This window comes from Xiphias gladius, chromosome 22 (genome assembly GCF_016859285.1).
Source record: "Xiphias gladius isolate SHS-SW01 ecotype Sanya breed wild chromosome 22, ASM1685928v1, whole genome shotgun sequence".
In the NCBI taxonomy this organism is placed as follows: Eukaryota; Metazoa; Chordata; class Actinopteri; order Istiophoriformes; family Xiphiidae; genus Xiphias; species Xiphias gladius.
The window spans coordinates 18667079-18685920 of NC_053421.1; the positions used below are offsets into that span (position 1 = coordinate 18667079).

At 40.4% G+C, this 18842-nt stretch overlaps 1 protein-coding gene across 1 annotated transcript; it reads left to right on the top strand.

Annotated features, from left to right (window-relative positions):
- The first annotated feature begins 6939 nt into the window (after positions 1 to 6939).
- On the top strand, positions 6940 to 15127 carry cacng8b (calcium channel, voltage-dependent, gamma subunit 8b). The gene is made up of 5 exons (XM_040118283.1): positions 6940 to 6964; positions 7793 to 8017; positions 12490 to 12573; positions 13814 to 13954; positions 14337 to 15127. The coding sequence occupies exons 2-5, from the start codon at positions 7795 to 7797 to the stop codon at positions 15125 to 15127; spliced, it is 1239 nt and encodes a 412-aa protein (XP_039974217.1). The 5' UTR covers positions 6940 to 6964; positions 7793 to 7794.
- The last annotated feature ends 3715 nt before the right edge of the window (positions 15128 to 18842 follow it).

An 18842-nucleotide genomic window follows, 5' to 3' on the forward strand; every position in this document is an offset into this window, starting at 1 on the left:
GCTATTGTCAGAGGATAAATGCCTTTGCTGCAGTTTTCTTGATGGTACCAGATGCCTCAAGATAACCTCAGGGTCCCATAACAAATCTAGTCATCAAAATAGGCTACCTGTGTTCAATCACATTACTGTGCAACTCCTGATCTCTCCAATATTGTCACTAAAACGAACTCCTGCTTATTTATTTTACTTGGTGATAAAGTCTGAACCTACAATTGTGCCTAAATACATAGTAAACATTTTTCTATTTCTGCTTTTTCAGAACACTACATTGTTTATAATTCCAGTGGGCAGAGGCTTTAATCCAAAGACGTCCAATTGACTCCAGTCTCAATGGCTGTGACCCGTGCATCAATTAGCTCCAAGCTTTGGTGTTGTTAAGTGCTTCACGCAAGTCAGCGCACCCTCTGAGCGCAGGTTTGTAGGAGCCTGTGACTGGACCGTATCGTGTCAGTGATATATCGCATGCCGACCTGTCGGTGTGCAGAGGTGTGCAGCGTAAACACACAGCAGACACAGCGTTAGCATGTCTGACAGGGCAAGCATGCTCACTGGACTGGAGATGCACAACATGGGACCTGTGATCAAAGCATGGTCCCTAAATACAGCAGGATGTAGGTGTGTGTGTGAGTCTCAGTTGTCTGTATCAGAAATAATGAAGTTCCTCAGGCAAATCTTCATCAACATTTTTGCCACTTCCAGGATTTATGTCAAATAAATTACGTGACTGAGATTGCTCATATCTGAGTTGCAGATTCTTCTAACATGCACAAAGTAGTTAAAGTGTAGGAGTCTAATATAATTCTAATGATTAAATAAATGATTTAGATGTCTTTAAACCTCGCTGTTAGTGATGAGAAGATTAGTTGAAAAAAATCAAGGTACACAAAAGTCTGCCCACTTAATATTTATCCTAAATTCTATTTGCTTATGAAAACCATGAGATGTGGTTGAAGACTCTTGAAAAAGGTAATCAATAGACCATGAGTAGAAAGATTCTTTAGACCTTTTCTAAAATATGTTCATGAGTATAACTTTCTTGTTGAGAGGGAGATGAGAAGATCGATATCACTCTCAGGCCTGTACGGTAACTATGAAGCCAGTTGGCTTAACTTAGCATAAAGACTGGAAACGGGGAAACAGCTAGCCTAGCTCTGTCCAAAGGTTGAAAAATATTCCTGCCAGCACTTCTAAAGCTCAGTAATTAACACATTTTAGCTTGTTTATTTAATCTGTACAAAAACAACTTGACTCCCTGGAGTCACTTTTGGTGGCGACAGGACTCCCATGAAGTCACCGTGCCCAGCCAAGGAATATGAAGCTAGAGCCAACTGGCAGTAAATTTAGATTAGCATTAAGACTGAGAGTGGTAGCAATCTCCTCATGTTTTCTCAGCAAGGAAATAAATAAGTGCTTTTCCCAAAAGGACAAAATATTTAAGATTTTTTGGCAAGCTATTGTTTCCAAGCTCAAGAATGAACTTCCGAGACTCAACAATTTTGATAATCAGCTGATGATTGAAGTTGTTTTTTTAAGCAAAAAAAAGCAAATCTGTAAAACAAAACATCACGTCGACAACCTAGGAAACTGTAACAGGCATTTTTTTTACTATTCTCTGACATTCTATAGGCCAAACAATTAATCAATTAATCAAAAAAATAAATCAAATAACTGTCAGTTGCAGGCCTAATTGGACTGTTGGAATTTGCAATGGGCCTGTTTTCAACTTTTACTGAATTTTCTGACATGTTATAGGTTACACTTTTAATTGATAATGAAAATCATTATAAGTTGTAGCTCTACTGTCTGTATTGAGGGCCACTGTCTTTTTGTTGTAGGGTTGAAATCTGCAAATATTCAATTTTTTCCCATGTTAATTTCTTTCTCTGCTGCACTTACTACTTAATGTGAATTTCAGGGGCCAGATTGCATTAGATGTGCCATCAGAGAGTACCTTCTCATTGAATATGGATCTTTTTATGCATTTGCATGGTTGCACAGGCGCATGTGTTTAAGCATATGCTCATGGGTTCATGAGTGTCAGGTCATCCAGAGACACTTTATTTTTGGAGCCTCTTAGACCAAGGTGTTACTGTCACTGCCTCCTCAGGCTGTTCTGCTCAGACAGGCAGAGACTTGGTTACATGCAGTCTGAGGATCTTGGTGGACTCTTCACAAGCTTAATGGCAATTCTGCTCTGCTTTGAAGTGCCTTTTAAAGATGACCTATTTTATGACTTTATTGTCATCATTTTGACAGTTGTGGGGGGTTTGATGCTGCATATGTGCTTGCATGCCAAGGGTTTGTTTACGTGTTGATCTTTTTCTGTGCACCTGTGTGTGTGTGTGTGTTTGTGCCGGCATGCGTGTGTGTGCGTGTGTGTGTAGATGTTATTGTGTGTGTGGCAGCTGCGGGATCTCACCAATGAGCTCAGGTGTGTAGCTTTTTCTCACGATTAAGGAGAGAAATCCTCTCAGTCTATGCGCTGAATATTTAGCATGTTTTCTTAATGTTCACTGCTCCCATCAAGCACTCCGAATAAAATACGCTGCTTGTATTTTTAGAGCCGTCATCATAAATAGGCCTAGTGCATTTTTTTTCTTTAGGTCAAGCAATCAGTATTACCATATGTCATTCTCCCTAACTACAATCCTAATTCTGGTCATATGGAGACATATCTCCTCTCCTGGACGTGCAACAGTCAGTGCGGTGTGTCTTTGTTGTGTATCTACACTGAAAATATTCCCACATGCCCACAAAGGACCATTGCCTTTCACATGTGTGGAAAAACGTATTACAAATGTCATCATTTATTCAACAAGCAGTTTGGTAGTTGATTTATGCAATGAATAGCTAATGGAGCAGCTGCTACAAAATCAAATCTCCTGTGTGATTTATGGCTGCGTTATTGGAGCCAAAACTCAATGGGTTTGCTTATATTTTATACAAGCAAGGTATTCTGTCATGCTGGGGATGAGTCACACAGGTAGATCTGATTACAGCTGAAGTTTTCTGACAAGTGAGTGTAATGGTTCCTGCAGCCACTAGCTCCCAAAGCTATGCACTTGGCCTTTGTTGTTGCAGTACATCCTACTGCAGCTAATTGGCCTCTGGCAGCCCAGAGTCCCCTGAGAGTTGCAAACATAATATACAAGCAACACTATAAGGGTAAGTTCGTTCTGGGAAGCTCAGCATTATGGCAAAGGGACATACTTATATATTATACTTATATTTTTTTAAATCCAACAAAGTTCTAAATCTGAAATTACCCCAAATTACTCACCACTCCAGCCAAATCTACTGTTATTAGGAGCTATATGGAAATTACTGGGGTGATGAGGAGGTTGGAACCTTATGTTTTACTTTGTAAAAAAGCAAGGCCCCTCCCAGGGTTCTTAAGGGAACACTCTGCGGATTTAGCACCGAACCCTGGTGATGGATAGTTAAAAAAAATAAAAATAAAAATTGATGGAGCACACCCAGAGATAACGTCTTTTTATTCCACACATTCTTCTTCATTGTTAAAACCTGTTGCCTACATTACCCAAAATGCAACCCAACCACTAACCGATCTGTCGGCGATTCGGGTGCGCTGTGCTAGCAGCAGCTAATGTAGCCTCAAGCTGCTAGCCTCATGCGGAGATGAGGAGCAGGCTACAGATGTTTGGTAAGCTCACTTCTTTTTAACTCTTTTGTTTTCTTTGAACCCTACTCTTGACCGCAACACACTAACAACAACATGTTAAAATAATATAATATGTAATTCAATTAGTACAACTTGTTTAATTGTGTAGCTCTTGTAAGAACCGCTGTTCTCTGTATATGGTAAAGTACACCTTTATGGTCTTTTTGATGTAACCATTAACTAAGCAAAGGAAGGCTAGAATAAAATACAAATTTAGGATGAGAAAAAAAAAACCCTCCCCTACACTCCCAAAAAACCCAGACTACCCTCCACTCTGCCAAAAGAGAAAATACAATACGACCCCCACTTCTGACCCCACCACCCCTGCCAAATTTTTTTTACATAGTCCCTTAGTCTAACCAATTTAGTTAAACTTTCACAATTCTTTTTTTTTTCATACTTTTTCATGCTCTCTTGCTCCCATTCCCCTTGTTCCCGCTCTCTTAATTATTGGTGGAAAATAGAAATTACAGATAATTAAATGACAATTATGATCCCCTACACAGGGGAGTTTTTGCTACAGGGAATAACTTAGTAGGTTATTCTTAAGGTCATTCATTAAATACTTGAGTCAAAGACCACACACACACACACAGACACACACACACACACACATACACACACACGCATTGGATAATGCATTTTTAGGCCTCCGAGATACTGTGATCCCTTCTGGACATGTATTTTCCTCAGGGAGAGGCAGTATGTTGATAGGGTTGGAAGGTCATACAACACACACAAACACACACACACACATGTGCACGTGCATAATCACATTCACTTGTTTACTTGCACATATGAACACACAATATATAAATAAGCTGCACTGTGGTGGTGCCATTTGACAGTTTACATAATAAGGAGCCTGAACGCAGCGATACAAGGCTAACTGTCTAACTGAGGGGAGCTGAGGGGAACATTACTGGGATTCAATAAGATTGGACCAGACCCATCCTCAGATGCACTGAAGAGGAAATGTGTGCATACACACACACACACACACACACACACAGACACACACACACACATATGAAAAAACACACAACACACCGTCTCTCCTTCCATCTCTCCTTCTGTTTCTGAGGCAGCTCTGTTTTGGGTCTCAGAATGCAAACAGGATGTAACCTATTTTGATCACGGTGCCATATTGCATCATAAAATATTAACAGACTTGACTGCACTGCATTATATCTGCTAAATAATGTTTGTTGAATAATGGGTGCTGCTTCATCTGCACATTTTTTTTTTTTCAATTTATCAAGAAAAGACACCAACATCCTGTTCATGTGTATTTCTGAGTGCACGTGTGTGTCTGGGAGCATCTGTGTTGCAGTGGTCACACACAAATCTATTGAGAGATCATTAGCGCACTGGTCTGTCTGTCTGTCTGTCTGTCTGTCTGGGGTTTCAGAGTCAACACTCCTGCTAGCGACTTGAAATATTCCGCCACATTTCTGCCTGTTTCTCTCCCATCTCTGTTCTCTCTTCTCTGTCTTCTCTTTGCTTTGCTCTCTCTGCCTCTTTCTCCCTCTATCTCTTGCCTGCCCCTCTCCTTTTCCCCCCTCGCTCTATCCAGACTTTGGAATTCAATGTTGCTATGGTAACAACGTCGGGTTGGTCCTCTCTGCCTCCCCCTCTTGCTCCTCTTATTCAGACTAGATGCAGTGCAACTTGCTTCTGTTTTAACACAGTAACAATATGGTTCTACGAAATTAAAATAAAGCATCCGTTGTATTGAATGTAGAGCGGAAAGGATAACTCGATTAATTGATTGACAGAAAATTAATCTGCAACTGTTTTCATAATAGATATTTTAGATATATTATATTATTTTCAAGCAACAATACTTAGGGTCTACAGTTACGCTAGCATCTCTGTGTAGCTTTGGTAAGGCACGGTGGTGCTTTGAGCTAAATGCTAATGTCAGCTTGCTAACATGCTCACAATTACAATGCTAACATGCTGATTTTAAGCAGATATAATGTTCACAATCTTTGTTCAGTGTGTCTCTTAGTCCAGGTATTTGGTTATAAACCAAGTATCAGAGGGCGCTAGAGAAAAAGTCAGGAGATCACCAAAGTGATTGCAATTCATCCTGAGGGGAACATGACTGTGTGCACCAAATTGTACAGAAATGGGAACAGGTGTTCACAACATTTCACTCAAAACCACAAATATCAACCTCAATGAAAAGTCAGGGGATCAACAGAGTCATTACGATTAAGTGACTAAATTTCATGGCAACCTATCCAACAGTTGTTTAGAAATCTGAGGCGGCAAACTGACATCCCTGGAGCCATGCCCCTAGAATGTGCGTAATAATGCCAAAAAAATATGTAAGCTCCAGCATCTCAATTATGCGGATTTGTCTTATGGGACAGTGAATTGAATAGCTTCAGGTTTTGGACTTTAGGTTGTACAAAATGAGAAATTTGAATAAATCATCTTGGGCATCAGAGAAGTGTGAAAGGCAGTATTCACTGTTTTATGACATTTTTAACGCAAAACCATTAGTTGATTAATTGTGAAAATGAATTATTTTAACCTTTATTTATACAGGATGGTTCAGTGAGAGGAGTTCACTCTCTCTTCTGTTTGTGAACACAGGACAGTAAAAACAAAGGCAAAAAGCAAGTAATTAGACACACATGAAAAATTGCAAAACTGCAAAAACAAACGGATTAGTATCAAATTGTGAAAGATTCAAAAAAGGCATCAATGAGCATTAATAAAATCTGAACACAACAATACAGGATAACATAATCATCAGATTAATCAATAATGAAAATAATTGTTAGTTGTGGCCCTAATTAATTGAATACACTTTTTGGAATAAAGGTACTGAAAATACAGTATATTTACATCATTTTACATCTTATTGTACTTTACATAGTGCCACTTTTCATCCTAATAATAATACTTCTGTAAATGAACTAATAAATTGCAATATATCCCTGTCTTTTGCTTTATTTTATGTGCAGCGGCAGAGCAGTGACAATGGGTTCTCTGGTTCAAGCTTTCTGCTAACAGCCGACGGACAGAGAGCGGGACAGCCGTTCAAGCCACTACCCCCACCGGCACCACCTTTCCAGTGAGAAAGAACAAGAGGGCGAGAGAAAAAGTGAAAGAGGCAAAAGAGAGAGAACAAGTGCAAGAAGGAGAGAGGGGAGCGGGTGAGAACAGTCGATGGATGCTGTCCGGATTGAGGGGACAGCACGTTCTTCACTGACGAGGAAAAGAAAGATTTCAAAATTGAGTCGAAGGATAGAAATTCGCCGTCAGGTAAAGTCTCCCTTTGTCACACTTTGCACTTTCGGATTTTGCGCTACCCTGTGAAAAGCTCTGACAGTATCAGTTTTATCAGCGTGAAAGGGAAACTTCTGACATTAAACACAGAAAACATCTACAGTAGCAATTGTAGAATACCGAGGCAAATTTATAGCAATTCAGACATGCAAGAGCCATAGTGACGAGCTGTAAGTGAATTGCATGATGCTATTTGTGTTCATGCATGTTTTGTATGCGAAAGGGGCACCCACGTTGCCTTCCTAATAAAGACTTTAACAGGCCCTGTTAGACCAGCTTTGTGTGTATATGTGTGTGTGTGTGTGTGTGTGTGTGTGTGTGTGTATATGTGTGTTTGTGTATTCATCTCCAGCCCTGCTGATTCTGAGGGGGAGTACGGTGTCAGGGTCATGAATATGGAGAAGACTGAGATTGGGCGGGTGTGATCTGTTGTGTTTCACATCAATTGTGTCTTGTTAAGCAGAGTCAGCAGAGTCATCCAACTCTCCTCCAAGGACACATCATAGACCCACTTATGCACTTCCCACATCCGCCTCCTCCTGACTCCCATCTTTTCTCATTGCCTCCCTCGCTCCCTCCCACCGGTGCCCCTCACCTCTTCCTGCCCCTCATCATCTCACCTGCATAGTGGCTGTCTTTTTTTAATAAAGTGCACTTTGTGTGTGATTGCAAACACGCTTCTGCGTAGTTATCCCATTTTTTCTCGTTGTCTGATTCCGCAAAGGACACCTCTTTTTTTTCTCTTTCTCTTCTGTGCTCCTAATGTCCACCCTTTTCCTCTTCTGCCTACTTTTCTTTCTGAAGGCATGGTGTGTGAGAAGGGGATCCAGATCCTTCTCACCACCGTGGGGGCATTCGCTGCCTTCGGCCTGATGACGGTGGCAATAGGGACGGACTACTGGCTGTACTCCCGTGCCCTCATCTGCAACAGCACAGCCAACATCACCCAGGATGACCCCCACAACAAGGACAAGAAGGATCCTGGGGCGCTCACCCACTCTGGACTGTGGAGGATATGCTGTCTGGAAGGTAGAGAAGAAGCTGTGGGAGACATTTTGGGTCTTTTGTCGGGATTTAGACTGACGGGGATGCACGTTGGACCAAGTGTGTTTTGGTTAAGGCTGCTAACTTCAGTTTAGAGGGTGCAGGGGAGGCTGGTATAGGGTTATACATCTCAGGTAACATTCTAGCCATTTAGCACTTAATGTAGATCCAAATTTAGTCAGACTAGATCTTCTTGCCTTCAGGACTTGTAAGGGTTGAAGTTAAGCAGGAGAAATAAAAAAGAGTGTTTTTTCAAATCGTATTCATCTTATTTCAGGTAAGAGAGAATACAGTTGTAGGGTGGGAAGGCACCTTACATGGATTTACATGACTCGCAGTTGGAGCATTTCCATTGCTTAGATGGGCATGAAACTGTCCTGAAATATCAGTTTATTTGATATGAAGTCGAAGGTACAAGCCGCTGTACACAAAAATATAAGATGAGAAGTCAACCACAACTCCACTAGGTGCACATCAGTGAGAAACATCCAATCCCAAGGCTTAACATTTTGTTACATGCCAATGCTAATGGCTGGAACAAGTTTAAGATTATGCTGCTGAGGAATTGAGGAAACTGATAATGCAATCTGCATCTTCAATCTCTTCACTTTTGGATTCAGTTTTTGATTAATTTGGTAACTATGGCGGGGTGTCTTGTCCACAAGTGTCGCAATGAAGCGCTTTGAATTTGCTACTGCTCTGATTCGCAGCTCTGACTGACCTTTTCTCCAAAGCAACGGCGACAGAGCCTCATGAATACTGTAGTATTCAGACAAAACCTAATTTTCCAAAAAGGAAGATGAAATAATTAAAATTTTTCCATAAGATAAATATATAGCATTGTTGCATTAAGTTTATATGAGGAATAACACTGAGGATATTAAGATATTTTTCTCAAACGGGAATTCAGAATTCAGTGCAATGGTGACAAACATGTCCAAAACCAGCTGCTTCTCCAACTTCACAACTCAATGGATGGTGTTTGCTTGAGTTTTCCTTGGGCATTTATTCATATTTGAGCCGTGAGGGTTAGGACAGCACATGGATTTACTTATTAAATTACTGTATACAGATCATCAAAACATAGAAGTGTTCATTACAGCGCACTGTAATTTAAAGATTTCTGGTTTAGACTTTGTTGTCATTACAAACTTTTGTCTTTCTGCCTCTGCTGTGACAAGTATTTGACTGTTTAACATCAAAATCGAGTTGATGTCACTGGACACTGGAGATGGTGATGAATCCAACTTGACTTATCAGCGCCAACTGAACTGAAGTCATTGCTGTGGAAACCTTGTATATCTTGGCGATGTCAAACAGTTTTTTCAAACAGATTTTCTCCCAGTCACTGTGTTTTTGTATCTGTTTTTGTTATTTTAATTGCATGTGTCGTTTACTCAGCCAAGCTGGATCAGTGTAAACAGTTAGAATACAAACGCTGAAGTTCAGCAGTGTCAGCCTTTCACTTGACCTTAGGAAACTTTGATCAGAAAGCTGCATCATTGCTGTAATATCAGTAATCATTATTAGCATCGACATATGCACATCCCTATTGATATATATTTGACCGTGCCATAGTGACAAGAAAACAATTTTGCATAATTGCAGTATAATTACATGATACTGGAGCGTAACCCTCACTCAAAACAATCCATTAATCATTGTCTTTGGTTCAGGACGCGGTAATTTAATTCAAGTGCTGATACCAAAGGCCCACATTCACCCTCACACCCATCAACTTCTCATTCCGAGTGGCGGAAGATCCGGAAACTGGCAGTAGCCATCTCTCAATCTTCAGTTTGTCACTGCAACACAAGCTGCTAATTCATTATACATTACACCAACTGGCTGCCACTCAACAATAAAGGCTCGGCTGGAGTGAAGCAGCTACAGCCAAAGGGGCAGTGTGAGTTAGCGATCTGTTCCTTCTCTCACATAGAAACTGAGGTAGAGGCTCTTCTGTCTCCAGGAAAACCTCTTGGCTCTCCTTATAAAGCATCCCCAGCCCATCCTGGGCTTGGTCATTGTACAAAGCTAATTTGTCCTCATCTCTAAGCTTCCTGATAGCCAAAGAAGCCAATTAGAGATAAGCTCTAGCCCTTGCATCTCTTCCGCAGTGCACCTCCATACACTCCCTCCATTGCCTCACTCTTTCAGCTTCTCCACTTGCTATCCCTCCGTCTCACTCCCCCAAACATTACATTTCATCTTTCACTGGTTTCTCCTCTTCTTTCCCTCGTTGTATTTTTTTTTCTCTTTCAGTCTTTTCTCTCGCATTGTGGTGCAGAAGAGCTGACAGTGTCTTGGCATGGCTTAGAGGTCAAGTATCCTTGATGTCTGTGGAGTATTCCGCCAACATAGATGCTCAGTAGTTGTGCAGTGATGCAGTGAGGTGTAGCCGGAGTGGAAATGCAGGACATGCTAGCTCTAAAAGATTTATACCCACGGGTGGGTGGCACATTATGCTGTGGATGGAGATGTGTCCTCTCCTCTTCTCTAGGGCTCCTGCAGGTTAACTGAAGGTGGGGCTGCACTGAATTACCTGCCAATGAATATTTCATTTCATTTGTAGGATTTTTGTTCATATAGAACACAAATCTCTTAGAGCTTTCATTCAAAAGATTCCGCGAATAAGGGATCAGTCCTCCAGTGAGGGAATGTAGCTAGTAACATTTACTTATCTACGGCACTTAAGCACAATTTTGAGGTACATAAGTTTTTCAATTTTATGCTTCTCCACTACATTTCAGAGGGAAATATTGTACTTTTTACTCCACTATATTTATCTGACACCTGTGGTTACCTGTTCCTTTTCAGATTAATATTTTACATATAAAATGTTGACAGACTTTATAAAATAGATTTTATATATATAATAAACCAGTAGTTTCTTCTTGACTTGGTGTTTGGTTGGGGCCCCTTGCAGTTCGACGTAAGAGTGATTCCCATTTTAAACTTCTTAGATGATTTTTTTAATTGTTTTGTAATTTTTCAAGGCTCAAAGAGGTAAAACTCTCCAATATTTAAAAAAACCCCTAAATATTAGACAAATATCCAAAAAACTAATATAAATTTGTATAGATAAACTATATTTTTTCTTCTTTCCAACGCCATTAATCATCTCAAGACCCTTAGATTTAACTTGTGACCCATTGGAGAGGGCACGACCCCCTCTGGACTAAATTACCTGAATGTATATAAAGTAGTTAAAACTAGTTCCACTTTTATCAGCCATCAGTAAAATGCTGCTTATGCAATGATGCATCGTATTAAATGGACTGCACTTATATAGCGCTTTTCTAGTCTTATCGACCACTCAAAGTGCTTTACACGACACGGCATATTCACCCTTTCACACACACATTCATACAGCACCTTCTCTACACAAACAGCACTTTCTATACACAGACACGTTCACACACCGATGATAGATTGGGGGCAATTTGGGGTTCAGTATCTTATTAACAACCTAACATTGTCATATACATAATATATGTCAGTCTCAGGTGCCATTTTTCTGCAAAAGTAATACTTTTACTTAGAAATTTTAAGAATATTTAGCTGATAATACATCTGTACTTTTATTTTGAGTAGGACTGTGAAAGCAGGACTTTTACTTGCAACAGAAATTTTTGACATTGTTCCATTGGTACTTTTAGTTAAAGTAGAGGATCTCAAATACTTCTTCCACCACTGGGTTCCTCCAATTAACATCTGCTTTTAGAAACTTGAGGAAATGTCTTAAAAATACTAACTTACACAGATGTTTTTTTAAGTAAGTTGTTGTTTCAAAAAGTACCTTGAAGCTGCATTAGTGTCAGGACATTTTTCACCTGAGACAGTCTGAAGTCTGTTGAGCCTGTATCTGATGATGGTAACACTGATCTGTGTGGCTCAACTGATGTCCCGCCCCTTTGTACCTACATCTGTTTCTTTACAGACCAAGCTGTGGAAATGTAAGAGCTGTGAGAAAGAGACCAGCTCCTCCCACATCTGTCCGTTTCTCCCTCCGTCTATGTTTCTTCATTCCATCACTCCATCTCTCTCACAATCCATCAATCAGCAACAGTGGTGTGCTGTCATCATCGTACGTGCATCCCTCCGTTCGTCTGTCTGTCTACATGCAAGACCCCAGCGGGTAGTTATCTGTCTGCCTGCGTGTCTGCATACTTGTATATTTACATGTGTGTATGTGCTGTATGTGTGTTACTAACTGGCATTTCCTAGAAGAACCATTAACCTTTGTGATGTTCTTTATCAGTATGTTGAAATTTATCATCGGGCACGTATGCTTGGATTAAAAAATAGATTTTCTAGCACAGATATGACTGTGTTCAGGTGTCAATCAGTGTGTCTCTCAGGAGGATATTTGCTGTTCTCTTTTATTAAGGTTGCAGTTATGAGTTCTTGTCTTTTGCTGTGTCTGGTCACCACTGTTTTTCCCTCTTATATCTCAGGAGTGAAGAGAGGAGTCTGTTCTCAGATCAACCACTTCCCAGAGGATGCAGACTTTGACCATGACGGGGCAGAGTACGTTCTACGTAAGTCAATACCAACATTAAAAGGCGTGGATGATGAGGGAGAGGGAAGCTTTGCTAAGAAGCAGAGAAATGAAGAGGGAATAAGCCTAAACCTGCTCTCCCTTACCTGTTAAGCTTGGTGTTTTTATTGCTCATACCTCAGACGATAATCTCAGCAAGAAATAAATATGCGAGAATGTGTACAGAAAGTCATGGGAGATGGGGTGCCCTAGTTCGTACTGTGTGCCCTGCAGAGGTATCTCTCTGCCCTATGATATGCTACATGTGTGCCCGTGCATACATAAAGAAAGGCTTGTGTTCTGTTTACAATGTTGCAGAGACATTTTGCTGGCATTTAGGTGGCATTTTCTCTCCTGTGGCCTAGTTGTCCTAGATGAGAGAGGAGTGTTAATGTGCGTTTGTGTGTGTGTGTTCACTTGTGCATGTGTGTGCATGGTTGGCAGACCTCCTGAAAGCACTGAAGGCCACATGGGAAGGGTTTGATTCAATCATGTGCCTAGAACTGAGTAATTAATTTCCTCACCGAGTATTATGTGTATATTTTTAATGGAGCAGCTTTAACAATTTTTAATTAGTTTGTGGCTATTATTCAGCCTCCTTGCATTGTCAGAACCTGGGTTAAATTAGTTAACAGTTTTGCAATTGTTGTGCAGTTTATTGCTACAGTTGGCATTCCTGAGCAGCTACATTGTCGAAAAATACAGCAGAGAATCAACAGGTGTATCTGTTTTAAAGTGCAGCCAAACCGACTGCATTGTTTTAATAGAGAAGTCAGTCAAAAATAATTGTAACTGCAATCGGATGTTTCAGCCATAGTAGTTTCCACACAGCAGCAGAGGTACTGTTGAGGAAAAATAATCGTTGTCTTGTGTGTAGGCGCATTTTTGATAAATGCATTGTGTTTCCTGGGACTGCCTTATAATAAAAGCCACCCCATTTTGCCAGTTGATTCCTTTTGATGTGAACTAGCAGCAGTAGGAATTAGCGGTAGTCTGCAATAGCATTAACTCAATACAGCTCTGACAGGCTTGAGTGAGTGAAGGAGAGTGAACAGTAAACACTAAGATAAAATGAGAAACAATAATACTGCATTACTTCCAAGAATAATTGAAAATCTTGAGAATTATAACTTTAAGACAATTCAGATGTTGTCACAGAAGTCCCATGTCATTTTATACAAATTTTTACTGCTTTTCCTTTCTACTTTTTGCTGTTTACAATTATCCTGTCTTCTGTTTAGGGGTAGTCAGGGCTTCCAACATCTTCCCGATCCTCAGTGCCATCCTGCTGCTGATGGGAGGGGTGTGCATTGCTGCTAGTCGTTTCTATAAGAGCAAAAGGAACATCATCCTGGGGGCAGGAATCCTCTTTGTGGCTGCAGGTATGTGCATCTGTGTATAGATACATGTTCCTGTGTGTGTGTGTGTGTGTGTGTGTGTGTGTGTGTGTGTGTGTGTGTGTGTGTGTGTGTGTGTGTGTGTGTGTGTGTGTGTGTGTGTGTGTGTATCTGCTTGTGTGAGTGGTAGTCTGGAAAATATTACGTGCCATAACAGTTTTAAATCTTTGTTTGGGAGTGTCTAGTTATGTTTAGACCGTTTTGTCAGTTTAATAGTGGTTTTACATTCACACTCCATCGTGCCAGTTGTCTTTGCTGATAATGTCAGCAATTCTGTCAACAAATGTTTTTAATATTATTACTGTAAGTTGGTCTTTCTGAGTCTATTTAGCTCTTTTGTAAATACCGTATTTCTGTGCTCTCTCAGGTCTGAGTAACATAATCGGTGTGATTGTGTACATCTCAGCTGCATTGGGGGACATCTCTCCTAAGAAAGACGAAGATAAGAAATGGCAGTACTCCTATGGTTGGTCCTTTTACTTCGGAGGCCTGTCCTTCATTATGGCTGAGATGGTTGGGGTGCTGGCCGTCAACATCTACATTGAGAAGAACAAGGAGCTGCGCTGCCGCTCGCGCACCGACATTTTCAAGAGCACCACACACGCCATGCTCCGCCTGCCCAGCTACCGCTTCCGCCGCAGATCCCGCTCCTCATCCCGTTCCACCGACCCCTCCCGCTCCCGAGACCCCTCACCTGTAGGGGGAGGTGGGGGAAAGAACTTCGGCCTGCCCCCATCTGCACTGCTTTCCCAGGGCCCCATCTCAGTGTCCACTTTACCTAACCCCCACTCTCGCTCCCACACAGCCCTGGCTGGAGGCGACATTTCCCTCTACACCTTGTCCCGCGACCCCAAAATGGGGGGTTTGCCGCCCATGTATGGAACAGTGGACAGGGCCACGCTGTACCAGCTCCACAACTGCTTCCCAAAGGATGGGGGTGGAGTCATGATGAGTGGTACGCTCCCCTCGCTTAAGTCCCACAATCCTTCAAATTCTTCCAACTCTAATGCACCGATGCCCAACTCTGTGGGCTCCGGTCCTCCCCCCTTCACCTCATCCACAGTAGACAGGGAAAGAGGGATGGGGACCCTGGACAGGCTGAAGGGAGACAGGGAGAGCAACTCGAACACCCTCAATAGGAAGACAACGCCTGTGTAGAGAGAGGGTATCAGAGGGGGAGACAAGGAGGAAGGGAGAGAAGGAGGATGGGTAGTAGTGGGAGAGGACAGATAGAGAGGAGCACTGTGTTTGCGTGGCTCAGAAAAAGGAAATAGATAGACAGACTAATGAAACGGTAAATCTCTCCCTCCATGTTCACTGTTATTTAGTCTACTCAATCTCACTGAGAACAAAAAGAAGAAGAGTAATAACAGAGTGATAATAACAACAACAATGAACTTTCACAATAAGACTATTTTGATATTTTAATGTGCTAGAAATGATTTATTTTGTTAATGATCAAACGCAATTAACCTTGGGCTAATATGAAAATGTTTCACATATTTTTTTGTGCAATATTACTGCTAATCTAACCAGATCATCATCAATGTAAAATTGTTGTTGTGATTATTCTTAGCGTTATTACAGGCTAGCTGTATTCGCAAACAATATAGTTTGGAATGAAATTTCAATTTTCATGTTGTTTTTTTTTTCACTTTAATTTTAGATCTTGACAACTTTTACTGTGAACTTCCTCCATGTGCAGCCACTGGGTCTCTGGGTGTGTCAGTGAGCTGTGTGTAACTGTGTCAAAGTGTCAAGCATGAGTGTGCACATTATGTGGAAGAATGAGAGCCTGTGTTATTTTTTTTAACCCCAATATTATATAATTTTCATTCATAACATGAAGTCAGATGTGAATACTGTAAATTGTCTTCCAATATTGATACAGAAAGAAATGCAACACTAATGCGAGTGACTGAGACAACTGGCCAACTTCATTGTTATTACGAGTCTGAGTTTTCTATGGGCCTCTGTTAGTCTTATTTCCATTCTAATCAGTGTTAACAGTAGTAATTGTAGCTATAGTCGTGTTGAAGATGTTTGTTCTTGGGCATTAACAGAAACCTCTGACGGGAGGAAGCAGAAAAAAGAGACATAGAATAATACGTTTGTACAGAATCAGGTAAATGTTGCTGCCTGAGCAGAAAAACAAATAACCTAATCATTTTTTTCTATGAAGAGTCCGAAAGTGACACATGCAACTCATCATTTTCAGTGGCAAAAAATACAATATGTATATGTGGGTTGAGAGGGTTTAAAAAACACTATAGAGAAAAACTTTTGAAAAAATACCTGTACATTGTAATTTACGCATACATATATTTGTAAAGTCTGTAGATACGTTTTCTGGACCACTGTTCAGACTGGGTATGCATTTTGGGCAGGGCGGGTTTGGCTGAAGCATTTCATTCCCTGTGCCCTCCCTGGACTCTTGTTGGGTGGTTTCATCCGCCCGCCCTACGGCGCCACTCTTGGCCCCTCCCCTGCCCATATTTGGTTATAGGATCAGTGTTTCCCCTACTTTGTCACATGACCAATAACAGATTCCCCACAGAGACGACCCCTTAACCTCCCCAAAAGATTCTTCTCACTGGGCTTCCCCTGTGACTACTGACTCCTGAGTCTGAACTCTGACCTGTTCTGTTTATGTTGATGAGAATGTAAACACATGTAAACCCCCACCCCCACCCCCCTTCTTCTAAACTGTCCTGAGTGACTGTAGGTCCGAGTTGAAACCATGGACACACCTGCTAAATGAAACAAAACAACAACCAGACGCTACCAGAGTCTTTAAGTTTTAATTTCTTTGATTTCATTTCAGAAAAAGAAAAATGTGATAAAACTGCACACAGATAGCATTTATGTGGGCAATATGAATAGTATGTAGTTGAGAATAGATATATCTAGACAAATGAATATGGTTTATCTAAATGTGTGATAAACTCAAACACTGTATTGCACGAAGTTTATAAAAAAAAAAACAACCAATAACAGACATATTCACAGACTGCTGTCTTTTGTTTCTTTTTTGCTGAGAAAGAGACTGAGGTTTCTTATGAAGTAAAAAACGAGCATATAGCTGTGTTTTGAGTATCCCTCAGGACTATCTGTAGACAGGCTATAATAGCTGTGGAATAATTATTCAGATCTTTCACTTAAGTAAAAGTAGCAATACCACACTTTAAAAATACTCCAATCTCAGTTTAACACATGTACATACGGACAAGGTCATTTTGTGGCATCACAACTAGTTTGGAGGTCACATTTGCAACTTACATAAGTGTGATGTGGCTCCAGTGCATATATATACTGAGAATGGACTTTACAGTGAAGTAGGAGACATCTTGTTCAGCAGTAAAACTTTGAAATAGATTCATAATTTCAGGATTTTTCAATGAGAGAGAAGGAGTGGATGTACTTTTACAAATTTTTAACCAGGCAATTCAACTTTTTTGTGGAAAAACAATATCAGACAAAACATTATTATTCAAAGCTGAGTATATTTCTATATACATGTCTTAAAACATGTCTGGAGGGGATCTTTAAGTAAATGCACAGACGTGCTGTTGTGGAAGATTTTCTACAAAAGACTCTGAACACAAGTAAACACACAAAACACTATTAGGTTTAAAGTGAAATATATTGAATATAGGAGACAAATGATCCTTATCACAAGAAGTCAAAGGAGAGTCTCTCAATAGAAAGAGTCTAACAATCATCTTTATAGTGTCCTTGAGACAAAGAACTTAGTCCCAATTGGTTATCTTTACTTAAACCCGAACATATCATCCAATAAGATAGAAACATATATAATGGTCACGTACTGCCCATGCACTGGCCATAAATTAAAAGCTCAGACAGACATAGCTGGGTTTACTTCCATTTAAGGTAAGGGGGACAGGCTGCTTTATATGTAGCCCCCCCCCGGACTCATAAAACATCTGTCTAAGGCCCCCGGGAGAGACCTTGAAACTTCTATAGGAGCATCACCAAAAGTGAATGAATGATTAACCAACTTTTCCTTCACAGTACTAGTAACAAAATGTACTTCAGGTATCAAAAGTACAAGTACTCAGTATGAAGAATGGCCCCTGTCATTATTGTATTATTATATTATTGGTTTTATTGCTGATACATAAAACGTAAACAGAGTTTTAATGTTGAAGATGAGCCAAGTGGAGTCCACTTTAACTGCTTTACATACTATTGGTTAACATTTTTCTAGAAAAATGTAGCATATGTCATAAACTGATCATATGCTTTTTATGTGAACTCTTAATCTGAAAAGTAACTGCTATAGTGCCTATAACTGTCGAATAAGCGTAGTACTTCCTTCAGAAATATAGTGGAGTGCAAGTACAAAGTAGGCTAAAATGAAAATACTCAAACTACAGGACCTCAAAATTCTATTTAAGTACAGTACCTGAGTAAATGTACTTAGTTACTTTCCACGACTGATCTATATAACACACACACATTACATCATCAGTGAGTAAACATTGCTCTTAGTAGTTACTCAAGCTCAAGGTCTCTCGGCTAATCTTTGGCATACTGTGATCCTAAAAAGACTTCAACCTTCTATGTCAGACCTGAGGCACATAATATTTGCAAATATATGGATAGTGCCAGATGGGCGATATTTGCCAAATAGTATAATGAGAAAAGCAAATGAAAGTTAATTTGTGTGCTTTTCTGTGACCACTGCCCTTCCTGACTACATTATGTTCGTTTTTTGTTCTTTTTTCTGATGAGCCCATCTGGTACCTCATGCATGATTTTGCATGAGCAAATATAAAATAGTGTCAAGGTCTACTTTGGTCACTTCAGCCCACTGGCCAGGTTTTGCTTGACCTCAGAGGGACCGTCACTG